General features: G+C 35.6%; 2 protein-coding genes across 2 annotated transcripts; one reads left to right on the top strand and one right to left on the bottom strand.

Annotated features, from left to right (window-relative positions):
- Window positions 1-3349: 3349 nt before the first annotated feature.
- On the bottom strand, window positions 3350-4980 carry LOC144376802 (olfactory receptor 5P76). Its single transcript, XM_078045080.1, has one exon. It carries the CDS (start codon window positions 4978-4980, stop codon window positions 4036-4038), a length of 945 nt encoding a protein of 314 aa, XP_077901206.1. The 3' UTR covers window positions 3350-4035.
- A 12431-nt stretch (window positions 4981-17411) lies between these two features.
- On the top strand, window positions 17412-18438 carry LOC144376801 (olfactory receptor 10T2-like). The gene has a single exon (XM_078045079.1). The coding sequence runs from the start codon at window positions 17473-17475 to the stop codon at window positions 18436-18438; it is 966 nt and encodes a 321-aa protein (XP_077901205.1). The 5' UTR covers window positions 17412-17472.
- The last annotated feature ends 321 nt before the right edge of the window (window positions 18439-18759 follow it).

Here is an 18759-nt window from a genome sequence, read left to right as displayed (position 1 = left end):
ACGTGTGGACATTTCAATAGAGGATAGAGTCACAGACACAAGACTTCTGGTATCTAAAGCAGTCTCCGGAGAATCATCTCCAGTGGCCCCAGGACTTTCATTAAAATCCTCATGGCTCTAAGCTGTACCTTAAGGAATGAAGAAGATACTAACTTTAAGTTACAAGAGACTCCAATTTCAGAGGGGACTCTACAGATATTCAAAGGGAAAAACTGCCTTAAAATTTATCTCTGAGTTACAACATATATGAAATCACAAGAATAGCCACAGAAAGCAACCCCTAAGGTGTGAGAGTAAACTCTTCCTACAGCTTAGTTATCTCCTAACTCCAAAAGACTGGGAGGGGATTCTCTTTCTATACAAGGTGGTAATAAAAAAGGGTTTATTGGGCTGGGATATAGCTCAGTTGATAAAGTGCTGGCCTCATATGCAGAAGGCCCTGGGTTCAATCCCAAGCATCACAAAAAGAAGGAGGGGGGATATTTTTCACTTTTTACAATTAGCATTATTCTGTGTCATCAAATAATCAAATACCAATGAGGATTTATACCTTCACAGAAGGCCTTGAAAAAACTGTGGGCACTATGGAGGTAAACTGGAAATTAAGAAACTTGTCAGGTCTTTATTATTGGTAGAGTTGAAACAAAAAAAATGCAGGTTATAAGTTTTGAAAAACTGAAAACAGAGAATAAGATGACAAAACCCAGGTATAGAAAGAAGGGAAGATCAGGAAAATAAATAGAAGGGTTGAAGCACTCGTACTGACATCTCGTTTCCAATGGCTTCCAGGGTCATTGAGATAAATGGAAATAATAACATGTTGACAAATCCTCTATCACTGCTGTGCTTGAATATTATGAGCAAAGCAGGATTTACCATCAACATATATAAGAAAATATCATAATTATCCAAAGTTCTCAAGCAAAATTACTGATAAAGCTTGTGCAAATGATACATATTGTGCTATCCTTGAGATTTCTCTCCTTGGGGAGACTTCTCAAGAGCCTGGTGTAAGTAGAGATGGATTTTTTGACAATGTTCTTCTAGCAATTCTGATATGTCCCTAGTAGAAGAGCACTCAGGTAGATCAAGTGTGGTTTGATGCTACAGCAAACAGGGGTTGTATTTAGAATGCAAAACTAGTTTCTTTCTCCTTGGCTTTAAATAATCACTGCTGGCTTCAAGGAAGGTTTTCGTTTTGTTTTGTTTTGTTTTGTTTTTTAATAAAGGAAAGCATCTGTACCTTCTTTCAGAAGTGCTAGGTGACAGGATTCTTAGAACTCTTTGGAGAACATCCAACTATCTTCAGTATGTCTCAGAATAAAATAAAGGCTAAATCTATCATAGAATGTATTGGGAAGGAATTTGTAAATATGCTTGATTTCTGGAGGATGTGGGACTCCATATTTTTCCAACAGCTACTGCACTAATCTTAGGCAAAAATGTACACTCTCTCAAGTTAGGAAGTAAGATGACAGATGGAACATTTTAAAATGAGACTCTTTCCTGCTTTATCCAGATGTCAAACTTGTGGGGGGAAAATTTTTATTATCTCAATGCCCTAAAGTAAGTATGCTCTGGAGGTGCACCTACTGCCCACATCCCCTTGGCAAATCAATCAACTCTCCAGTTTCATTTCAAACATAATCATTTTAATAGGATTTCTCTCTTGGAGTAGCTATGAGGATATATGAGACAGCATGCCTGAAGCATGCATACAGATTAGAAGTTATTAACATCACATAGCATGTAAGCAAAGGGAACGCAAAAAGCATCTATAATGAAGTGATAAAGCATGATGATAGATTTGATAAAGAACAGCTTCTAGTGGGAGTGGGAGACAGGAGGCAAGAGGCTGTGCAAAAATCTAAATGAGTAAGAGAGTAAAATGGAGGAGACATTTTTGAGTTAGGATCCCTCAGTGTAGAAAATGTAGACAAGGGCTGGGGATGTGGCTCAAGCGGTAGCGCACTCGCCTGGCATGCGTGCGGCCCGGGTTCGATCCTCAGCACCACATACCAACAAAGATGTTGTGTCCGCCGATAACTAAAAAAATAAATATTAAAATTCTCTCTCTCTCTCTCTAAAAAAAAAAAAAAAGAAAATGTAGACAATAAAAGAAACTGAGTTTTCTAATGAATTGAAGCAAGGGCCTGGAAAATGTGTAAAACTCTGATTGGAAGTAAATGAAGGAGGGGAAGGAAACAGGCAGAGAGAACACCATATGCCAATGAGCAGCCATCTAAAGGATCTGGGTGTATTTGGAAAATAGAGGACACTATTGTCTCACTAAGCATAGAGTAGGTAGAGGTGTGTGGTAGAGCTGAGCCAGGAGATGTGTCTTGCTATCAGTTTGTGAAGTGCACTGAAGCTCACACTGGCGTATTTGAATTTACTCCTATCAGCACTGTTGTTGACATAGTGGTGATTTAATATATCCTATATTTAGGAATCCAGCATCTGGTCACAGTGTGGTTACATGAAATGAAACTGTAAGAGCCTTGTGATACACAATGAAGGAGGTGCCCCATATATCTTATGGGGAGGATTCAAGGCAGTAGCAGACGGATTTGAAAAACAGACATAAGGAGCCCAGACATCTGGATTTCTGGAAGTGACTTCATGAATGTAAAGATGAGAAAAGAGTCAAAGAAACAGAGTCTGATGTAAGTTCTCTGTCTAGTGGTAAATAGGAAACTCAAGAAAGAGGACATGTCCGGTTATGCTCTGGAAATCTTGCATTTAATACATGAAAGACATTCTGACATTGGCGATGTGCCGGAGGAAATTTAAGTATTTTTTCATAGAGAGTGTCATTGGGGAGTGGTACAAAATAAGTGGTAACTGAAACAATAGGAATGCAAAACATTTTCCTTTAGAGGTTAATAGACTGGGAATCCTTCAGAGGAAAGTGTATGGGGAATGCTTTTAACCTCCCTGTTCCACAACAGGCTGAATTCTCTTCATGAGAATTATTGTTTTTGTTTTACTCAGATCTTAGAAGCTCAGAAACCCTGCTCATTCCAACAGAGGAATTCAGCTAGTTTGACCTGATAGAGGAATTCAGAATACTCAGGAGTGGCTTCTCATGTTCCTCTTTTAGGACCCCACAAATGAGGCCAAAGGCAGAGGCCAGAAACACAGACCAAAATTTTATTGATCCACAAAGCCCATCCCCACAGACAATCATTTTACAAGAGGAATATTTCATGCAATTTTATTGTTTTCTTGGACTTTATAATTTCTTTCACAATGTACACAGTCATAGCTAAAGCTCTCAGGTTTATCTCAGGATAAGCTGATGTTGAAATGGACACAGGATTGTAGTATGTGTTAGACATCTTTCTATTATATAACAAATAGCTGAGGTAATCATCTTAAGAGCAGAAGTAGTGTTTGGCTTGGCTCATTGTTTTGGAGATTTCAGTGGGGGATAAGTTGACTCCATTGCTTTGGTACTGTGACAGTGTATTGTGGCTGGGGTATTTGAATTTGCATCAGAGCAAACTGCTCACCTCATGATCACTCAAGGACAGAAGAGAGATAGGAGATATGGTCCCACTACCCCCTTTGAGGGCATGGCCCCAGTGAGCTAAAGATGTCCCATTTGGCTGCATTCTTAAAGTTTCCGCCATTTCCCAATAGAACACCAAAAGGACCAAGCCTTCACTACAGGGGCCTTTGCAGGACACTTAACATCCCAACTATAACAGGAGTGATGACTTGTTTTTTATGTCAGACAACAATGTTTTGAGAAAATATGAGTACAACTTTAAAAGGACTCTCAGCACATTTTGTGAGCCAATTTGTGTTCTAACTTTAAATTTGATTTGATTTTATTAAAGGTAACTCACTATGAGCTACTGACCTACAATGTCATCTGAAAATTGAAATACACCATATGTTTACTGAAGAGCTCCAGACTGAATAATGACATGTTAATAGATACAGTTCAATGGCAGGCACTCATTTCCTTTTATAATTAAAACTATGTGATATTTTATTATGTCAAGTTGAATAAAATAGCAGGAATAACTAAGAAAATATTTTTCTGCCAAGCTGTCTCTTCAGAGCCCCCTTAATCTCCTGGTTCCTGAGACTATAGATGAGAGGGTTCAGCATGGGGATCACCACCATGTAGAACACAGACACCACCTTGTTCTGGTCAGTGGAGTAGCTGGACTTGGGCATCACATAAATGAAGGTAATGGTCCCATAGAACAGAGTGACTGCAGTGAGGTGGGAGGTGCAGGTGGAGAAGGCCTTGTGGCGCCCCTCAGTGGAGCGCATCCTCAGGATGGTGATGAGGATGTAGATGTAGGAGATGGCAATGACAAATGCTGTGACCACTATGATGGAGCCAGCAGAAAATGAAGGAACAACTGAGGGGACACTGACATCAGAACAGGAGAGCTTAACTAATGGAGCAAAATCACAGAAAAAATGGTTGACTCGATTTGGTCCACAGAAGAGCAAAGAAAAGAAAGAAATGACAAAGGAGGAAGCATTGAGGAAACCCCCTGTATAAGCCACTACAAATAGCTGGAGACAGACTTGTGTGGACATTTTGGTGGAGTAAAGCAGTGGGTTGCAGATTGCCACAAAGCGATCATAGGCCATGGCAGCCAGAAGGAAGCACTCCACTGTCCCAAAGAACACTGCTGAACCAAGCTGGGTGGCACACCCAAGGTAGGAGATGGCGTTCCTCTCCACCAGGAAGTTTACAAGCATATTGGGTGTGACAGAAGACGAATAGCCTATGTCAGCAGAAGCTAAATGGCTCAGAAAAAAGTACATGGGGTGATGGAGCTGAGAAGAGACTCTGATGAGAATGATCGTGCTGAGATTGCCACAGATGGTCACCAGGTAGATGCACAGGATGATCACAAAGAGGAAGACTTGGAGGACTGGATCCTCAGTTAAGCCCAATAGAATGAACTCTGTCACTGCTGTGTGGTTCCCAGTGACCAGGGAATCCATGGGACAGTGGCTGCTGAAAAATGAACCTGTAAGGAAAACATGACAGGAAAGTATTTATAAACATGATGGTTTCATTTTCATTAATGTATATGGGAAGTAAATAAAGATGGTCAAACACCAATAGTTATTTATGTGCAATAAATTACTGACCCTATCAGTAATTTTAAGTTGCTTCTAGCAGAAATGTCCCAAAATTCCTTTATATAATCTTTTTTTTATATATTATATGGTTCCCAAAAATACACCTAAAGAAGATTTAAAGCCGAACAAAATACACAACAGATGAAAATGACAAAAGTGAATGCTGAATATATTAGAAAAAAAATACGTAGAGTTTGAAAGACTTTAATTCTAGCTAATATTTATTACATGCTTCCTAATTCTTAGCTGTATGCTAAGAATTATATATATTCATATTTCTTTATATATAGTTATTACATTATTTATATACTATTAATCACTTTTGTTATTTCTAGATTAATTAATAGAGTCTGAAGGATATTATGTAACTTGCACAAAGTTACATATCAAATCATCAAATCAGAATATGAACTCTAGTAAATATGATTGTCCATTGTTTTAGTAACTATGTAATGATATCATTTAATACTAGTGAGCATGTAGTCCATTATGGCTGGTAATGAATGAACAGGTATTTCTGTTAAGCCTCCTTGTAATTAAAGTGCAACAGGATTGCCTAGGTTACTAAATACTTCACAATATATATAAGTTAAATATGACCATTTTTTTTAAAAGAAGCAATGTTTGTTCTTGATAAGTGAGACATGAATTTCACATTAGGGTTATAAATGAGGTTGCTTATTATAAACTTTATAAATTTTTTTATATATTTGAAGCTGAAAATATTTTTTACTAAGTAGCTTAAAGTATCATAATCACTGTGAAATGGGCATGATTGAGAGTATATAAATATAATATTCTAGTAAATCAAATCACTTCCTAGTATAACTGAAATTTTGTAGCATAAAATAATATCACTGTCAACATACTATATATAGTTGAATAAAGTATAGATAAAAAACTAAAGAAGAATCAAGCTAGGGGCCCAGGTTGACCACCTTCTTCAAATTCTCTGATGGTAAATACACCAAGCTTTTTCTAAAGTTTGCCTTGAAACTAAAGCATCCAGATGCTAAACAAAGTATTTATGCAAAGATTTTTTTCTTTAAATTTTTAGATCATCAATGTAAATATTTAAAAATTCCAAAGCATCTGAACATTAGCATTCTGGTAAAGTGCCAAGTTTGCATAGTTCTAAAAGACTTATGTGTAAAGAACAAGAAGATAATGCTAAGTGAAGTTAGCCAATCCCCAAAAAACAAATGCCGAATATTTTCTTTGATATATGGAAGCTTATTCATAGTGGGATGGGTGGGGCATTAAAGGAATAGACAAACTCTAGATAGGGTAGAGGGGTGGGAGGGAAAGAGAGGGGGCATGGGGTAATTAATGATGGTTGAATGTGATGGTCATTATTATCCAAAGTACATGTATGAGGACATGAATTGGTGTGAGTATACTATGTATACAACCAGAGATATGAAAAATTGAGATATATATATATATAAAATAAGAGTTGTAATGACTTCCACTGTTTATATATATATATATATATATAAATTTGAAGAGGAATTGTTAGCTCAACATTTACTTATTTAGAATTGGCACCAATGTATTCTTCCTTGCTTGCTTAAAAACTGATTACTGTCAATATTTTCTTTAAATTCCTATTTTATAAGGAAAAAACCCAAAGCATTTGCATTATTTTTATTAATATTTGTTTGTTAACAATACTGAATTTTTTTCTTTGGTTATGGCTCATCAATTTTTAATATATATATTTTTGCAAATGGAAAAAAAAGAACAAGAATATTGGTAACTTGGGCTGTGACTGTTTCTTCCTTCCCCTGAAACCAATGGTGAAAACAGAGAAAATCAGCCAATATTGTCCACTAGCTCATTGCTTAATTATACCTGCTCTCTTTCCACACTACCTTTTGTGAGCACAGATAATTTTAGAGATTAAAGTTATCTCAAATGGTTAATAAAAATCAATGCATCCGATTCATTAACAAAAGTCAAAGTCTTACCTCTTGAAATAAGAACTCATTCATCTTTCAGCAATAGACCAAAAATATAGTGGTTATATAGTTGTCTTTTACTTTTGTTCTCTGGGGATAAATCTCTGAAGACACTAGAGATTCAAATGTGAATTCAAAGGTATCATAGAGTATCATTATTTTCTGTAGTAGATATTGAGAAGTTCAATTAAAAAAAACAACAACCAATGCTTCAAGATTCTGTCAATTCTCAAGTGGTCAATTTGTTCATTTGTTTCTATATACCTGCATGATTTCATAATCTTTCTTTAATAATTACTAAAGAGTATAATATGTCTTATTCAAATTGTTTTATTCATAAACATTAGTCACAAGTGAACTGTGATATTATTTCTGATTAAGAACTACTCAGTGATAAACTTCGGATATAAAATGCCAACCTTATCTTTGATCATTCAATATGTGTTTATGGATAATAATTGTGTATTGATATCTGTAACACATGCCATTATGTACCTTGGGGAATAGGATGTGAAACTTCAAGGAAAGTTGAATTTTAAGTAATAAATATGTTAAGTCATATACATTCATTGCAGAGCATACGTAAGTAAATAACTGTCTTGAGAGTTATATAAATAAGTACACATTTTTAAAAAGATGTTTGGATGACTTCCAGATAAGAAAGAGTCTCAAAACACTGCTTCTTGAGTAGTGCCTCGTGGTGTAGCTGGTTCATAGTGAAATGCAAGAATCTTCAACTTGAAGACTTAGTCTCACCCTCATTCTCCTACTAATTCTAATTTAAGAATCTCCCATTTCAATCTCTGAAAACTCTCATTTGAAGAGTGGGTTTACCACAACTTAGATAATAAGAACCAATACACACGTAGAGCTCACTTTATGCCAATAACTATGATAAATATTTTACACTCATTTAATCCTCACAACAAATTGATGAAGTTGATACTTTTATTGTTCTCATTGTTTAAATGAGAGAACTGACACTGAAGAATTCAAACAATCTGTCCTAGACAGTTCCACCTCACTGTCAGATTCCTGCTTCCAGTACCATCCAGCAAAGTGTCTGCTTCCAGGCTCCACTCTTTCTCTCTTTCTCTGAAGCTTATGACCTTCTGGGAGGCCATCAGCCAACTATTGAGTCTCTATGCAAGACTTTCCAGATGTGGAAGAAGCTAAGGTCCCTGAGCACAGCCCCAATTATTGTAGGCTGGAATGCAATGCATACACATAACCTTAGCTTTCAGATGGACAATTCTAGAAGTCCATCTCTGAGTTTTTACCTTGTCACAGTTGAACCAAGTTGCAGTTGCTCCAGCTATGACTTGGATTATATAACCAGGAAAATGAACATCAGGAGAAGAATAGATCTCTTACTTGCAAGAATGGATAATCTAAAATGCTGAATATCTTATTAATGTAAAAATCTACTGTAGTCCTTTCCATTCCCTTAAGATACATAAAACTCAGGGTGGGGTTCTGGCTCAGAGGTAAAGTGCTTGCCCAGCATGTGTGAGGCACTGGGTTCGATTCTCAGCACCACATAAAAATAAAATAAAGGTATTGTGACCTCCTATAACTAAAAACAAATAAATACATATTTTAAAAATAAATAAAACTCACCAACTAAACAATTTATATTATTGCCTTGTGGTATATTTTTGGAGAAGTATGTCAGATATAACAATGATAACATAAAGGTAGCATGAAAAAAATAAAAATATAAAGTCTCAGAATCTTTGTTTCATAAAATTACTACACTATCAACTGTACATATGCTGCAAAAATTTCAAAACATAAATTATAATCTTGAGAAAAATCATTTTAAAAGTAATGCAAAGAAATATGACTAAAATACCAGAAGACAAATGAAAATGGAAGTAAAAATTTTAAATAATCCAAAAGAGGGCAGGAAATGGAAAGAGAAAAATTAAAAGTTTGATCAGGAATATCTATGAATACATATTAATCAATATCACTCTTAATGGTGAAATACTAAATATATTATATCTTTGTTGGGGTAAAAGGTAATAAAGCCTACCCTTAACACACTTTTATTCAATATTATAGTGGAGGTGTCAGATATTGAATTAATTTAATTAACAGCAATGTAGAAAAAAACACAAAGATTAAACAGAAAAAAAGTAAAACTCTCCATTTGTACACAGTTGTTTTTGCAGGAAATTCTAAGAAATCTAAAATATATACTAAAACTAAGTCAGTAAGATAACACAATAAAACCATCAAAAATGTCCAAGCAATTTTATTTTTTTTATTATTTTTTTTTTAGTGGTGCTGGGGATTGAACTCAAGGCCTTGTGCATGCGAGGCAAGCACTCTACCCACTGAGCTACATCCTCAGCCCCCCAAACAATTTTATTTTTATGGGCTAATATCAAAACAGAAAATAATTATATTTATAATACAACAAAAACATAAATATTTAGGAATAAATTTACAAACATCTGTGAAAATCCTGCTCACTAATAATTTTAAAGAAAAATTAAAGAAGACCTAATTAAATAGAAAGAGATATACCACATTCATGGAATGGAAATCAATATCATTAAGTTGTCAATGTTTCAAAAATTGATCTATAAATTCAATGCAATGTGATTAATGTTCTAAAGGCACTTTTTGTATAAATTAGCAAGGTAATTCTGTATAGATTGCAAACCAAACAGAATAGTGAGAGCAAGTTTAGAAAACTGACAAGTTTACAGGATTCACATTGCATGACTTCAACACTTACCACAACCTAAATTAATCAAGACAATAAGATATTGGTGAAATCATAGACATACAGATCACAGGAACAGAAAAGACAATCCAAAATACGTCCATGTTTATACCATGTTTATATCTGACCTTTGTTTTGGGACAAATGTAAAGACAATTCAGTGGAGAAAGAGTTTTTAGCATATATTACTTGGACAACTACATACCCATGTGGAAAAAATGAATAACTATTAACTCATACAAAACACAAAAATTGAATTAAGATATTGCATACATAAATATTAAAGACAAAATTAAAATATTTTTCCATTAAATATATAAGAAAATATAATTTTAGAAATTGCAAAAATAAAAGAAATTAAAATGACATATTATATTTTGTTAAAATGTAAAATGTTGGCTCCTCAAACAAAAAAATGAAAAACTGAAAAGGAAAAGCAAACATTTGCAATATATATGTGACAATGAGCTTGTATATAGAATCCATAAAGAAATCTTAGAATTGAATAATAAGATAATAAAGAATCCATATTTTTTTAAATGGGGGAAATATTTCAACAGGTGCTTCATAATAGGGTATACACCTGACCAATAAAAAATTAGAACTTCAGTAAGTTCTAAATAATTGTTACAGATATTTAATTTGATAAACTGCACCTATTACCTTTGAGGTTTTGGAACACAGTGGAGCCCATCCAAAGTGCTCCTCCTAATAGACTTCCTTCTTAATGACCATAATTTCTTTTTTATTATTTCTTACATACATCACAATAGAGGAGTACATTACATTCATAATTTTTTGCATTGCAATTCTTAATACATGTTTATGCCACAATTTATCAAATCTCTGTTTGTATATAAGGTATGTTGACAGCAGATTCACATCTTCATACATGAATTTTGTATAGTGATGACCATAATTTCTGTTTTTGTTATTACATATTATGCAAGTAACAGCATCTTGGTTGATATGGCATTTGTGTTGAATAATTAATGATTGGCAAAATTTGAGATTAGTTAAGTTCCAAACATCTTTCCAGATGTAAGAAATATGACAAAAAGAGAAATGCAGAATTCAGTCAAGAGATACTGTGCTCAATGGAATACCATTTGATCATGAAAAAGATGAAATCCCATCATTTGTGACAACGTACATGGTATTATGCAGGCTGTAAAAGGTGTTATGCAGGCAGATAATTGTGTTAAGTGAACTAAGCCAGGCACAGAAAGACAAGTACTATAGGATCTCGGTCATACACAGACTATAAAAAGTTGGTCCCATAGAAGTTAAGATATGAATAGTGGTTACAGGATGCAAGAGGGAAAGTGGAAGAGATTTATCAATGGATACTAAGTTATACTTAAATAGGAGTAAGAAATTCTGTCGTGATATTGCACTGTAGAGTGACCTTATATATAATAATAATATAATATGTATTCCAAAAAGCTAGAAAAATGATTTTGAAAGTTTTTACCATAAAGAAATGATGAATGTTGGAGGAGATGGATATCTCATCTGATTTCAACAATATATAATATACATATGTATCCAAAAGCCACATGGTACTCCACAAATATGAACAATTACTATGCTCTTATGTATTACTCAAAAATAAATTTAAGAAGTTTTAAAGAATATTTTTAAAAGATAAAAAGTATTGACTGGTTTGCCATAAGACGTAAAATTTTGAGAACAAATGTTGGAGATAAGACTTGATGATACATTGGGTTGAAGATAAGACAGATGGTAAATAATTTGAGGGACAAGATGATGAGAGAAGCAATTAAGAGCCATTTGCAGATGTCACAAATGTCACTGTATAACTGCGGATTTGGATAAAAGTGAATATTCTTTGTAGGCAAAGTCTTCTACAGCAGAGTTGCTCCAAGAGAAAGCAGTAACAAGATTCATACTGAGTGTTCATTTTCTTCCTACCTACCTTCACTTGTTTCTCCTGGGAATAGTCTCATGACACCTCATTTTTCTGTCCTGTGAATAGAGTATTAGAGAACTGAAGGACTTGGAAATTTTTCAGAATCATAAAATAAAGGTAGTAAGCAGAGAGTAAATATGTCTGCTGGAATCATTTTTATGACAAAATATCTTTATAACAATTCATTTTGAAGAATAAGAACAAACTTATAAAAAAATCTCATTATATGTTAGAGTTTTTAAAGCACATGTGTGGACATTACAATAGAGGATATAGCCACAGACACAAGACTTCTGGTATCTAAAGCAGTCTCAGGAGAATAGTCTCTAGTGGCCCCAGGATTCTCATTAAAATCTGCATGGTTCCAAGTTCCACCCTAAGGAATGAAGAAGACTCTAACTTTACATTAGAAGAGACTCCAATTTTAGAAGGGACTCAACACAGACATTCAAAGGGGAAAACTGCCTTAAAACTTATCCCTGAGTTATAACATATATGAAATCCAGAAGAGCCACAGAAGGCAACCCCTGAGTTGTGAGACTACACTCTTCCTACAGCTTAGTTACCTCCTAACTTCAAAAGACTGGGAGGTGATTCTCTTTCTTTGCAAGGTGGGAATAAAGGGTGTTTATTTTTTCACTTCTTATAATAGACATTATTCTATGTCTTTGAATAATATAAGGCCTATGAGTGTGATAGAAGGTATTGAAATATCTGTGGAAACAGGTAAGTTGTAAATTAAGGATAGTGCCAGTTCATTCTTGGTAAAGATGAAAATTGCATGGGGAAAAGACTGTAAGAACTGAAAACACAGAATAAGATGGCAAAACCCAGCTGTATAGAGATGGTAAGGTTTGGAGAAAACAAATAGAAAGTTTGACACAGTGTTACAGTCATCTTGTTCTCCAGTGGCTGCCAGGGTCACTGGAGTGATTAAAATAATGTCATACTGACAAAGCTCCTATCACTGCTGTGCTTGAATAGTATGAGCAAAGCAGGATTCATCATCAGCATATATGACAAGGAACATAAAATCAAAGACTCTTTAACCAAAATCACTGATGAAGATTGTGTAGCCTACACATACCCTGATATCTTTGAATCTTCTCTCCATGAACTCATCAAGAGCTTGTGATAAGTATGAGTGATGCTGAAGTTTGAAGACTTTTTTTTTCAGCCTGTTTGTTTTTCACCACTCATTCAATTGAGCAAGAATGGGGAACATCAATCCATGCATTCACATTACTAAGTGATATGATTCTTCAAATCTGTTTGGAGATGTTTATAGCAGTACATTTCATGTTTATAGCAGTACAATTCACAATAGCCAAGTTAAAGAACCAACCTAGGTGTCCATCAACAGATGAATGAATAAAGAAAATGTGGTGTATATATAAACAACAGAATTGTAGTCATCCATAGAGAAGAATGAAATGATGGCATTTGCAGAAAAGGGGGTATAACTGCAGAATATCATTTATGCAAAATAAGAAAATTAATGTACTTATGTTATTTTATGTTTCTCTTCTACAGAAGCCAGAGAGAAAAAGGCAGGGTGGTGGTGGGAGGGATCTCATGAAAATAGAAGGAAGATCAGTAAAGTAGATAAAATTAGGGAAAGACAGGAGGAACTGGGAATGAAATTGATTGAAGTATGTCATGAGCATGTATGAATATGTCACAATGAAACCCACTTTTGTGTATAATTATTGTACACCAATTTAAAATTGCCTAAGATAACCCAAGCAATAAAGAAACTATCAATTTCTCAGAAAACTACTTATAAAAATAAATAAATAGCCAGGCGCAGTGGCACATGCCTGTAATCCTAGCAGTTCAGGAGGCTGAGACAGGAGGATGAAAAATTGAAAACCAGCTTCAGTAATGGCAAGGCGCTATGCAACTCAATGAGACCCTGTCTCTAAATAAAATACAATAGGGCTAAGGATGGGGCTCAGTGGCCGAGTGCACATATACATATATAAAGAAAGAAAAAAATTGCCTTAGGAAAGAAAGTCAATAGCAATGTTGACTATTAACATAACAGGTCAGTAAAGTCATCAGAAGTAAAAAGTATCCATTTGGAGAACATCCAGCTATCTCTAGTATGTATCAAAAAGTACTTACTAATACACTTAAGTAATAATCATGGAAGCATTTGTGAAGAATATGGGATTCTATGTTGTTCCAACAGCCATTGCACAATTCTTAGTCAAATATCTACATTAACTGACTTTGACTGTATAATAAGGGACACAACATTTTAAAACTAGTCTTTCTCTTCCCTGCCTTATATAGATGTCAAGATATGAAAACAAACTTTTTTGATTTTTTTCCTTTCTCATCATAGTACAATAGGTTGGGAAACAAGAAGAAATGACAACACTGCAAGGGAGAGTTAGAGAGGCTTCCCAGGGCAAGTGTCATTTGAATGGTCTTTTCAGTACAGTTAGGTTTTCATCCAGGCCAGAAAAAACCCAGAATGAACATTGCAAGTAAGACAAACAAGATGTGCAAAGTAGAAGAACGAGGAACTGACTTCCTGACTTTGGAAAACAACAGACTATTCTCACACAGGGGAGGCTGGCAGCAGGAAATGAAGATGGACAGGTGAGACCTTGAATCCATGCTACAGTGAGTCCACATGTGGAAACTTAAAATCAACTAGCCATGCAAGTGGTTCTCCAGACTCTCAACACTCTGCAGCAAGTATGCTCTGGAGGTGCACCTACTGCCCGTGTCACCTTGGAAAATCAAGCACGTCTCCAGTTTCATCTCAAACAAGACCATTTTAATAGCATTTATATCTCTGGGTAGCTATGAGGATCTATGAGACAGCATAGCTGAAGCATGCATACTTATTAGAAGTTATTAGCATTTTATGGCATGTGAGCAAAGGGAACTTGAAAGGCATCTATAATGAAGTGATAGAACATGATGATAGACTTGATATAGAACAGCTCCTACACAGGAGGCAAGAGGTGGTGCAAAAATCTAAATGAGTAAGATAGCAGAATAGAGGAGACCTTTTGAGCCTAGAAAAAGTGGACAATAAGAGAAACTGAGTTGTCCAATGAATTGAAGCAAGGACCTGGAAAACATGTAAAACTCTAATACAAAATACAACGAAGGAAGGAAAGGAAGCAGGCATTCATCTAAAGGATCAGGGTGTATTTGAAAAATAGAGGACATATTGTCCCACTTAAAAACAGGGCAGGTAGAGGCTGAGCCAGGAGATTTTTCTTGCTATCAGTTTGTGAAATGCACTGAAGCTCACGCTGGGGTATTTGAATTTCCTCCTATCAGCAGCATATAGCCAGGCACTGTTGTTGACAGAGCAAATATATCCTGTATTTAGGAATCCAGCATCTGGTCACATAAAATGAACCTGTAGGAAAGAGACTTGTGACACACAGTGAAGGAGGTGCTCAATTCATCTTATAGGGAGGCTTCAAGGTAGTAGCAGAGGGATTTAAAAAACAGACATAAGGAGTCCAGACATTTGGAATTCTGGAAGTGACTTCATGGATGTAAAGATGAGAAAAAGTCAAAAACAGAGCTCATGATAGCTCTCTGATATCTACAAATAGCTCAAATAGGAAACTCAGGAAGAAGGATATGACTGGTTCTGCTTTGAAAATTTTGCACTGAAAATCTGGTGTTGGAGAGATTCCAGAAGAAATTGTAAGTATTTTTTCATAGAGACTGGAATTAGAGGGTAGTAAAAAAAAATAAGTGGTAACCCAAACAATAAGAGTGGAAAAGATATTCCTGTGAAGGTGACTATAATAGACTGGGAACCTTCAGAGGAAAGACTCTTTGTGGAATGGTCTCAAAAAGAAGCTGTGTGAGTCTTGGTTGAAGATTGCTTGAGTAGACCTGTGGCCCACCTTCAGGTCTTTATGGTAGCTGAGACTTGTGTCTAGAATGTTCCCTCCCCTAATCTTTATGTGTTGTTTACAGATTGTCATTCTCCTCTCATTGAAGTATATTGAATCCTAAGAGAGGGCTTCCCTGACTGCATAAACAACAACAGTGATACACTCACATTTGACAGAGGTGCTACATGTCTGGTACCAATGTGTTTCCCATGCAATGAATCTAATGGCATATCATAGACATTAGTCAATTCATGACATTTGATAGCCAATTAAACACTCCATACCTCACTTTCATCTTTTGTAAATCCAAATGATAATTCCCACTTCACAGACATGTGAGGATTATGTGAGGCAGAGTTGCCTAACCCCAACATGTTTTCTGACACAATACCAGTATTGAATATTTGCTAGTTAACTACTGTTCTATTCTATAGCCAAAACCAAATAGAAAACATCAGCTCTTCAAATAACAATATAGTTTTGTCTTTTGTCTTCTTTTTCCTTAATCTTTGTCAATCCTATAATTTACAGTGTCTCTTTCTTCCTCTCTCTCTCCCCTCCCCCACACCTCCATTTTCCACCCCTGCTTTCTTATTATTTTTCTTTCCCTTCATCTTTGTGCCAGAAGTTAAAATCAAAATTCTTTGGAGATTCATCATATTGGTTTCCTGCCTGTGTCTCCCACATGAACTGATGTTTGATGAATAAATGAAATAGAAATGTGACTTGAAAAATTGATCTAAGGAATTTGAGTTCATTCCTTTCAGGTCTGGAATGCAAAGACCATTTACCAAGCATACTAGCTAAAAAATATCCTGGAGGTTCTGCCCAAAATTCAAAAGTTGATCCAGATATCATGACCAGAATATGACATTTTGGAGTGAGATAGTACCTTCAAATTCACTTGACTCCCAGGTAGCCCATTGTATTTTAGGAGGCTGTTTGAAAAGAATTTTGATGAAAATTTCTTAAGAACTTTAAAATCATAGATGTGTTTTAAGAACTTGTTAAGAACTACTAATAGAGTATATTACAAGTATCAAATATTATCATGGACCTGAACCCAGCAGAAGTAGCAAGTTAAGTACATTTATCAGGTCTAGTCATTTTCACAATGGAATCACTCTGGAAGCCACTGGATGGTGGGGTGCTCTGATTTAAACAGAATTGCATTGAGAACAATATCAAAGTCTTTTAGAAATTTTCACTGATTTCTTCAAAATGTTTAAATGTTACACACATTGTTTTAAATAACTTAAATGATTGAGTTATTTTATTTATTCAATCCCAAGTGCCAGTGTACCATTAGATTACAAGAATCATTTGAAAAATATGGTATCACAAAACCAGTGGATGAAAGCAAAGAGTTTTATTCATATTTTCTTCCATGCAGATCCTAAAAGGAAAAGGGAAGGATCAAGAGCAGTTGTATGAGTAGAATCCAAGAAGATACTTGGTCCCTCTCTGTGGCATAATAATTCTGTACTAGAATCATCACCTGAGCTCCTGACCTTGACTACAATTAGGTGTATTTAACTCCACCTTTTCCAGCTCTTTCTTAAGAATTGTCTTACCAAAGCCTGGTATGGTGGCACATACCTATAGTCACAGCTACTTGGGAGGCTGAGGCAGGAGGATTGCTTGAGCTCACAAGTTTGAGACCAGGCTATGCAACATAGTGAGACTCCAATCAAAAAGAAAGACAGAAAATGAGTCTAACACTTGCTCTAGATTAATATCCAGATGACATCAATACAGAAGAAGCTTTTTATGAACATCTCAGAGTCTTGAACTCAAGCACATATATACCTATTATGTAAAGTTGTTCCAACCAAGAAGATGGGCAATCACACAGCAGTAAGCACATTCCTTCTATGGGGATTTTCCAGTTTCCCAGACCTGCAGAATCTCCTCTTTGTAGTGATTTTCTCCTCCCATGTGACCATCCTACTTGCAAATGTGTCCATAATGGTGGCCATCAAGCTCAGTCACAACCTCCACACCCCCATGTACTTTTTCCTCTTTGGTCTGTCCTTTTCAGAAACCTGTACCACGATGGTGATCATCCCCCGCATGCTAGTGGACTTGCTCTCAGAGAGCAAGACTATCTCCCTTCAGGAGTGTGCCACCCAGATGTTTTTCTTCTTTGGCTTGGGAGGCAATAACTGCTTCATTTTGTCTGCCATGTCCTATGACCGTTACACTGCCATCCACAACCCACTTCATTATCCCGTCCTGATGACAAGAAAGTTCTGCTTCCAGCTCATGATGACTTCTTGTACGGTTGGGTTCTTGGTTTCTCTGTGCATCACCATCATCATATTCAACTTCTCTTTTTGTGACTCTTACACCATCAAGCACTTCTTCTGTGACATCTTACCCGTGGCCAGCCTTGCTTGTGATTACAATTCCTATCATGCAATGGCTATTTTTATGCTTTCTGCCTTCGTGTTGGTGGGCAGCTTCATTTTAATTTTTATATCTTACATCTTCATTTTGTCCACAGTTTTGAAAATGCCTTCTACAAAGGGGAGGTATAAGGCCTTCTCGACTTGTTCTTCTCACCTCACCGTGGTGTCCATTCACTATGGATTTGCTTGTTATATCTACCTGAGACCAAAAAACATCAGCTCCTTCCGTGAAGACATGCTGATGGCCATGACATACACAGTGCTGACACCTCTGCTGAACCCCATCGTCTACAGTCTAAGGAACAAAGAAATGAAGATAGCCCTTAGGAAAGTACTAGGCAGTGGCAATAGGTTTATTTCTCAGATGATAAATAAAAGAGCCATGAACATTTAAAAGAAAATTACAGAATGTTCATAAATAAAAGTGGATGAAGTGGAATGCATCTAATAAAAACCATAACTTTTGTACAAAGCAACTTAAATATTATCTGATTACCTGATATGTCCTTGCTTTACCATTTTTCTACTAAAAACATAACACAATTTTAAAATATTTTCCAACATTATAATACATATGCACATATAAATGTAATAAATATAACAAACATATTTGGAACATTGGACTTTCATAATAGCAGTTGCCTATAGGGAAGGAAGAAAATTATAAAATTGTCTAAAATTTGAATGGCAGTATGTTGATTGGGGATCCAGTTAT

This window comes from Ictidomys tridecemlineatus, chromosome 4, assembly GCF_052094955.1.
Source record: "Ictidomys tridecemlineatus isolate mIctTri1 chromosome 4, mIctTri1.hap1, whole genome shotgun sequence".
Taxonomy (NCBI): domain Eukaryota; kingdom Metazoa; phylum Chordata; class Mammalia; order Rodentia; family Sciuridae; genus Ictidomys; species Ictidomys tridecemlineatus.
Note: the sequence above shows the minus strand (reverse complement) of the source record. Positions and strands in the feature narration are given on the sequence as shown.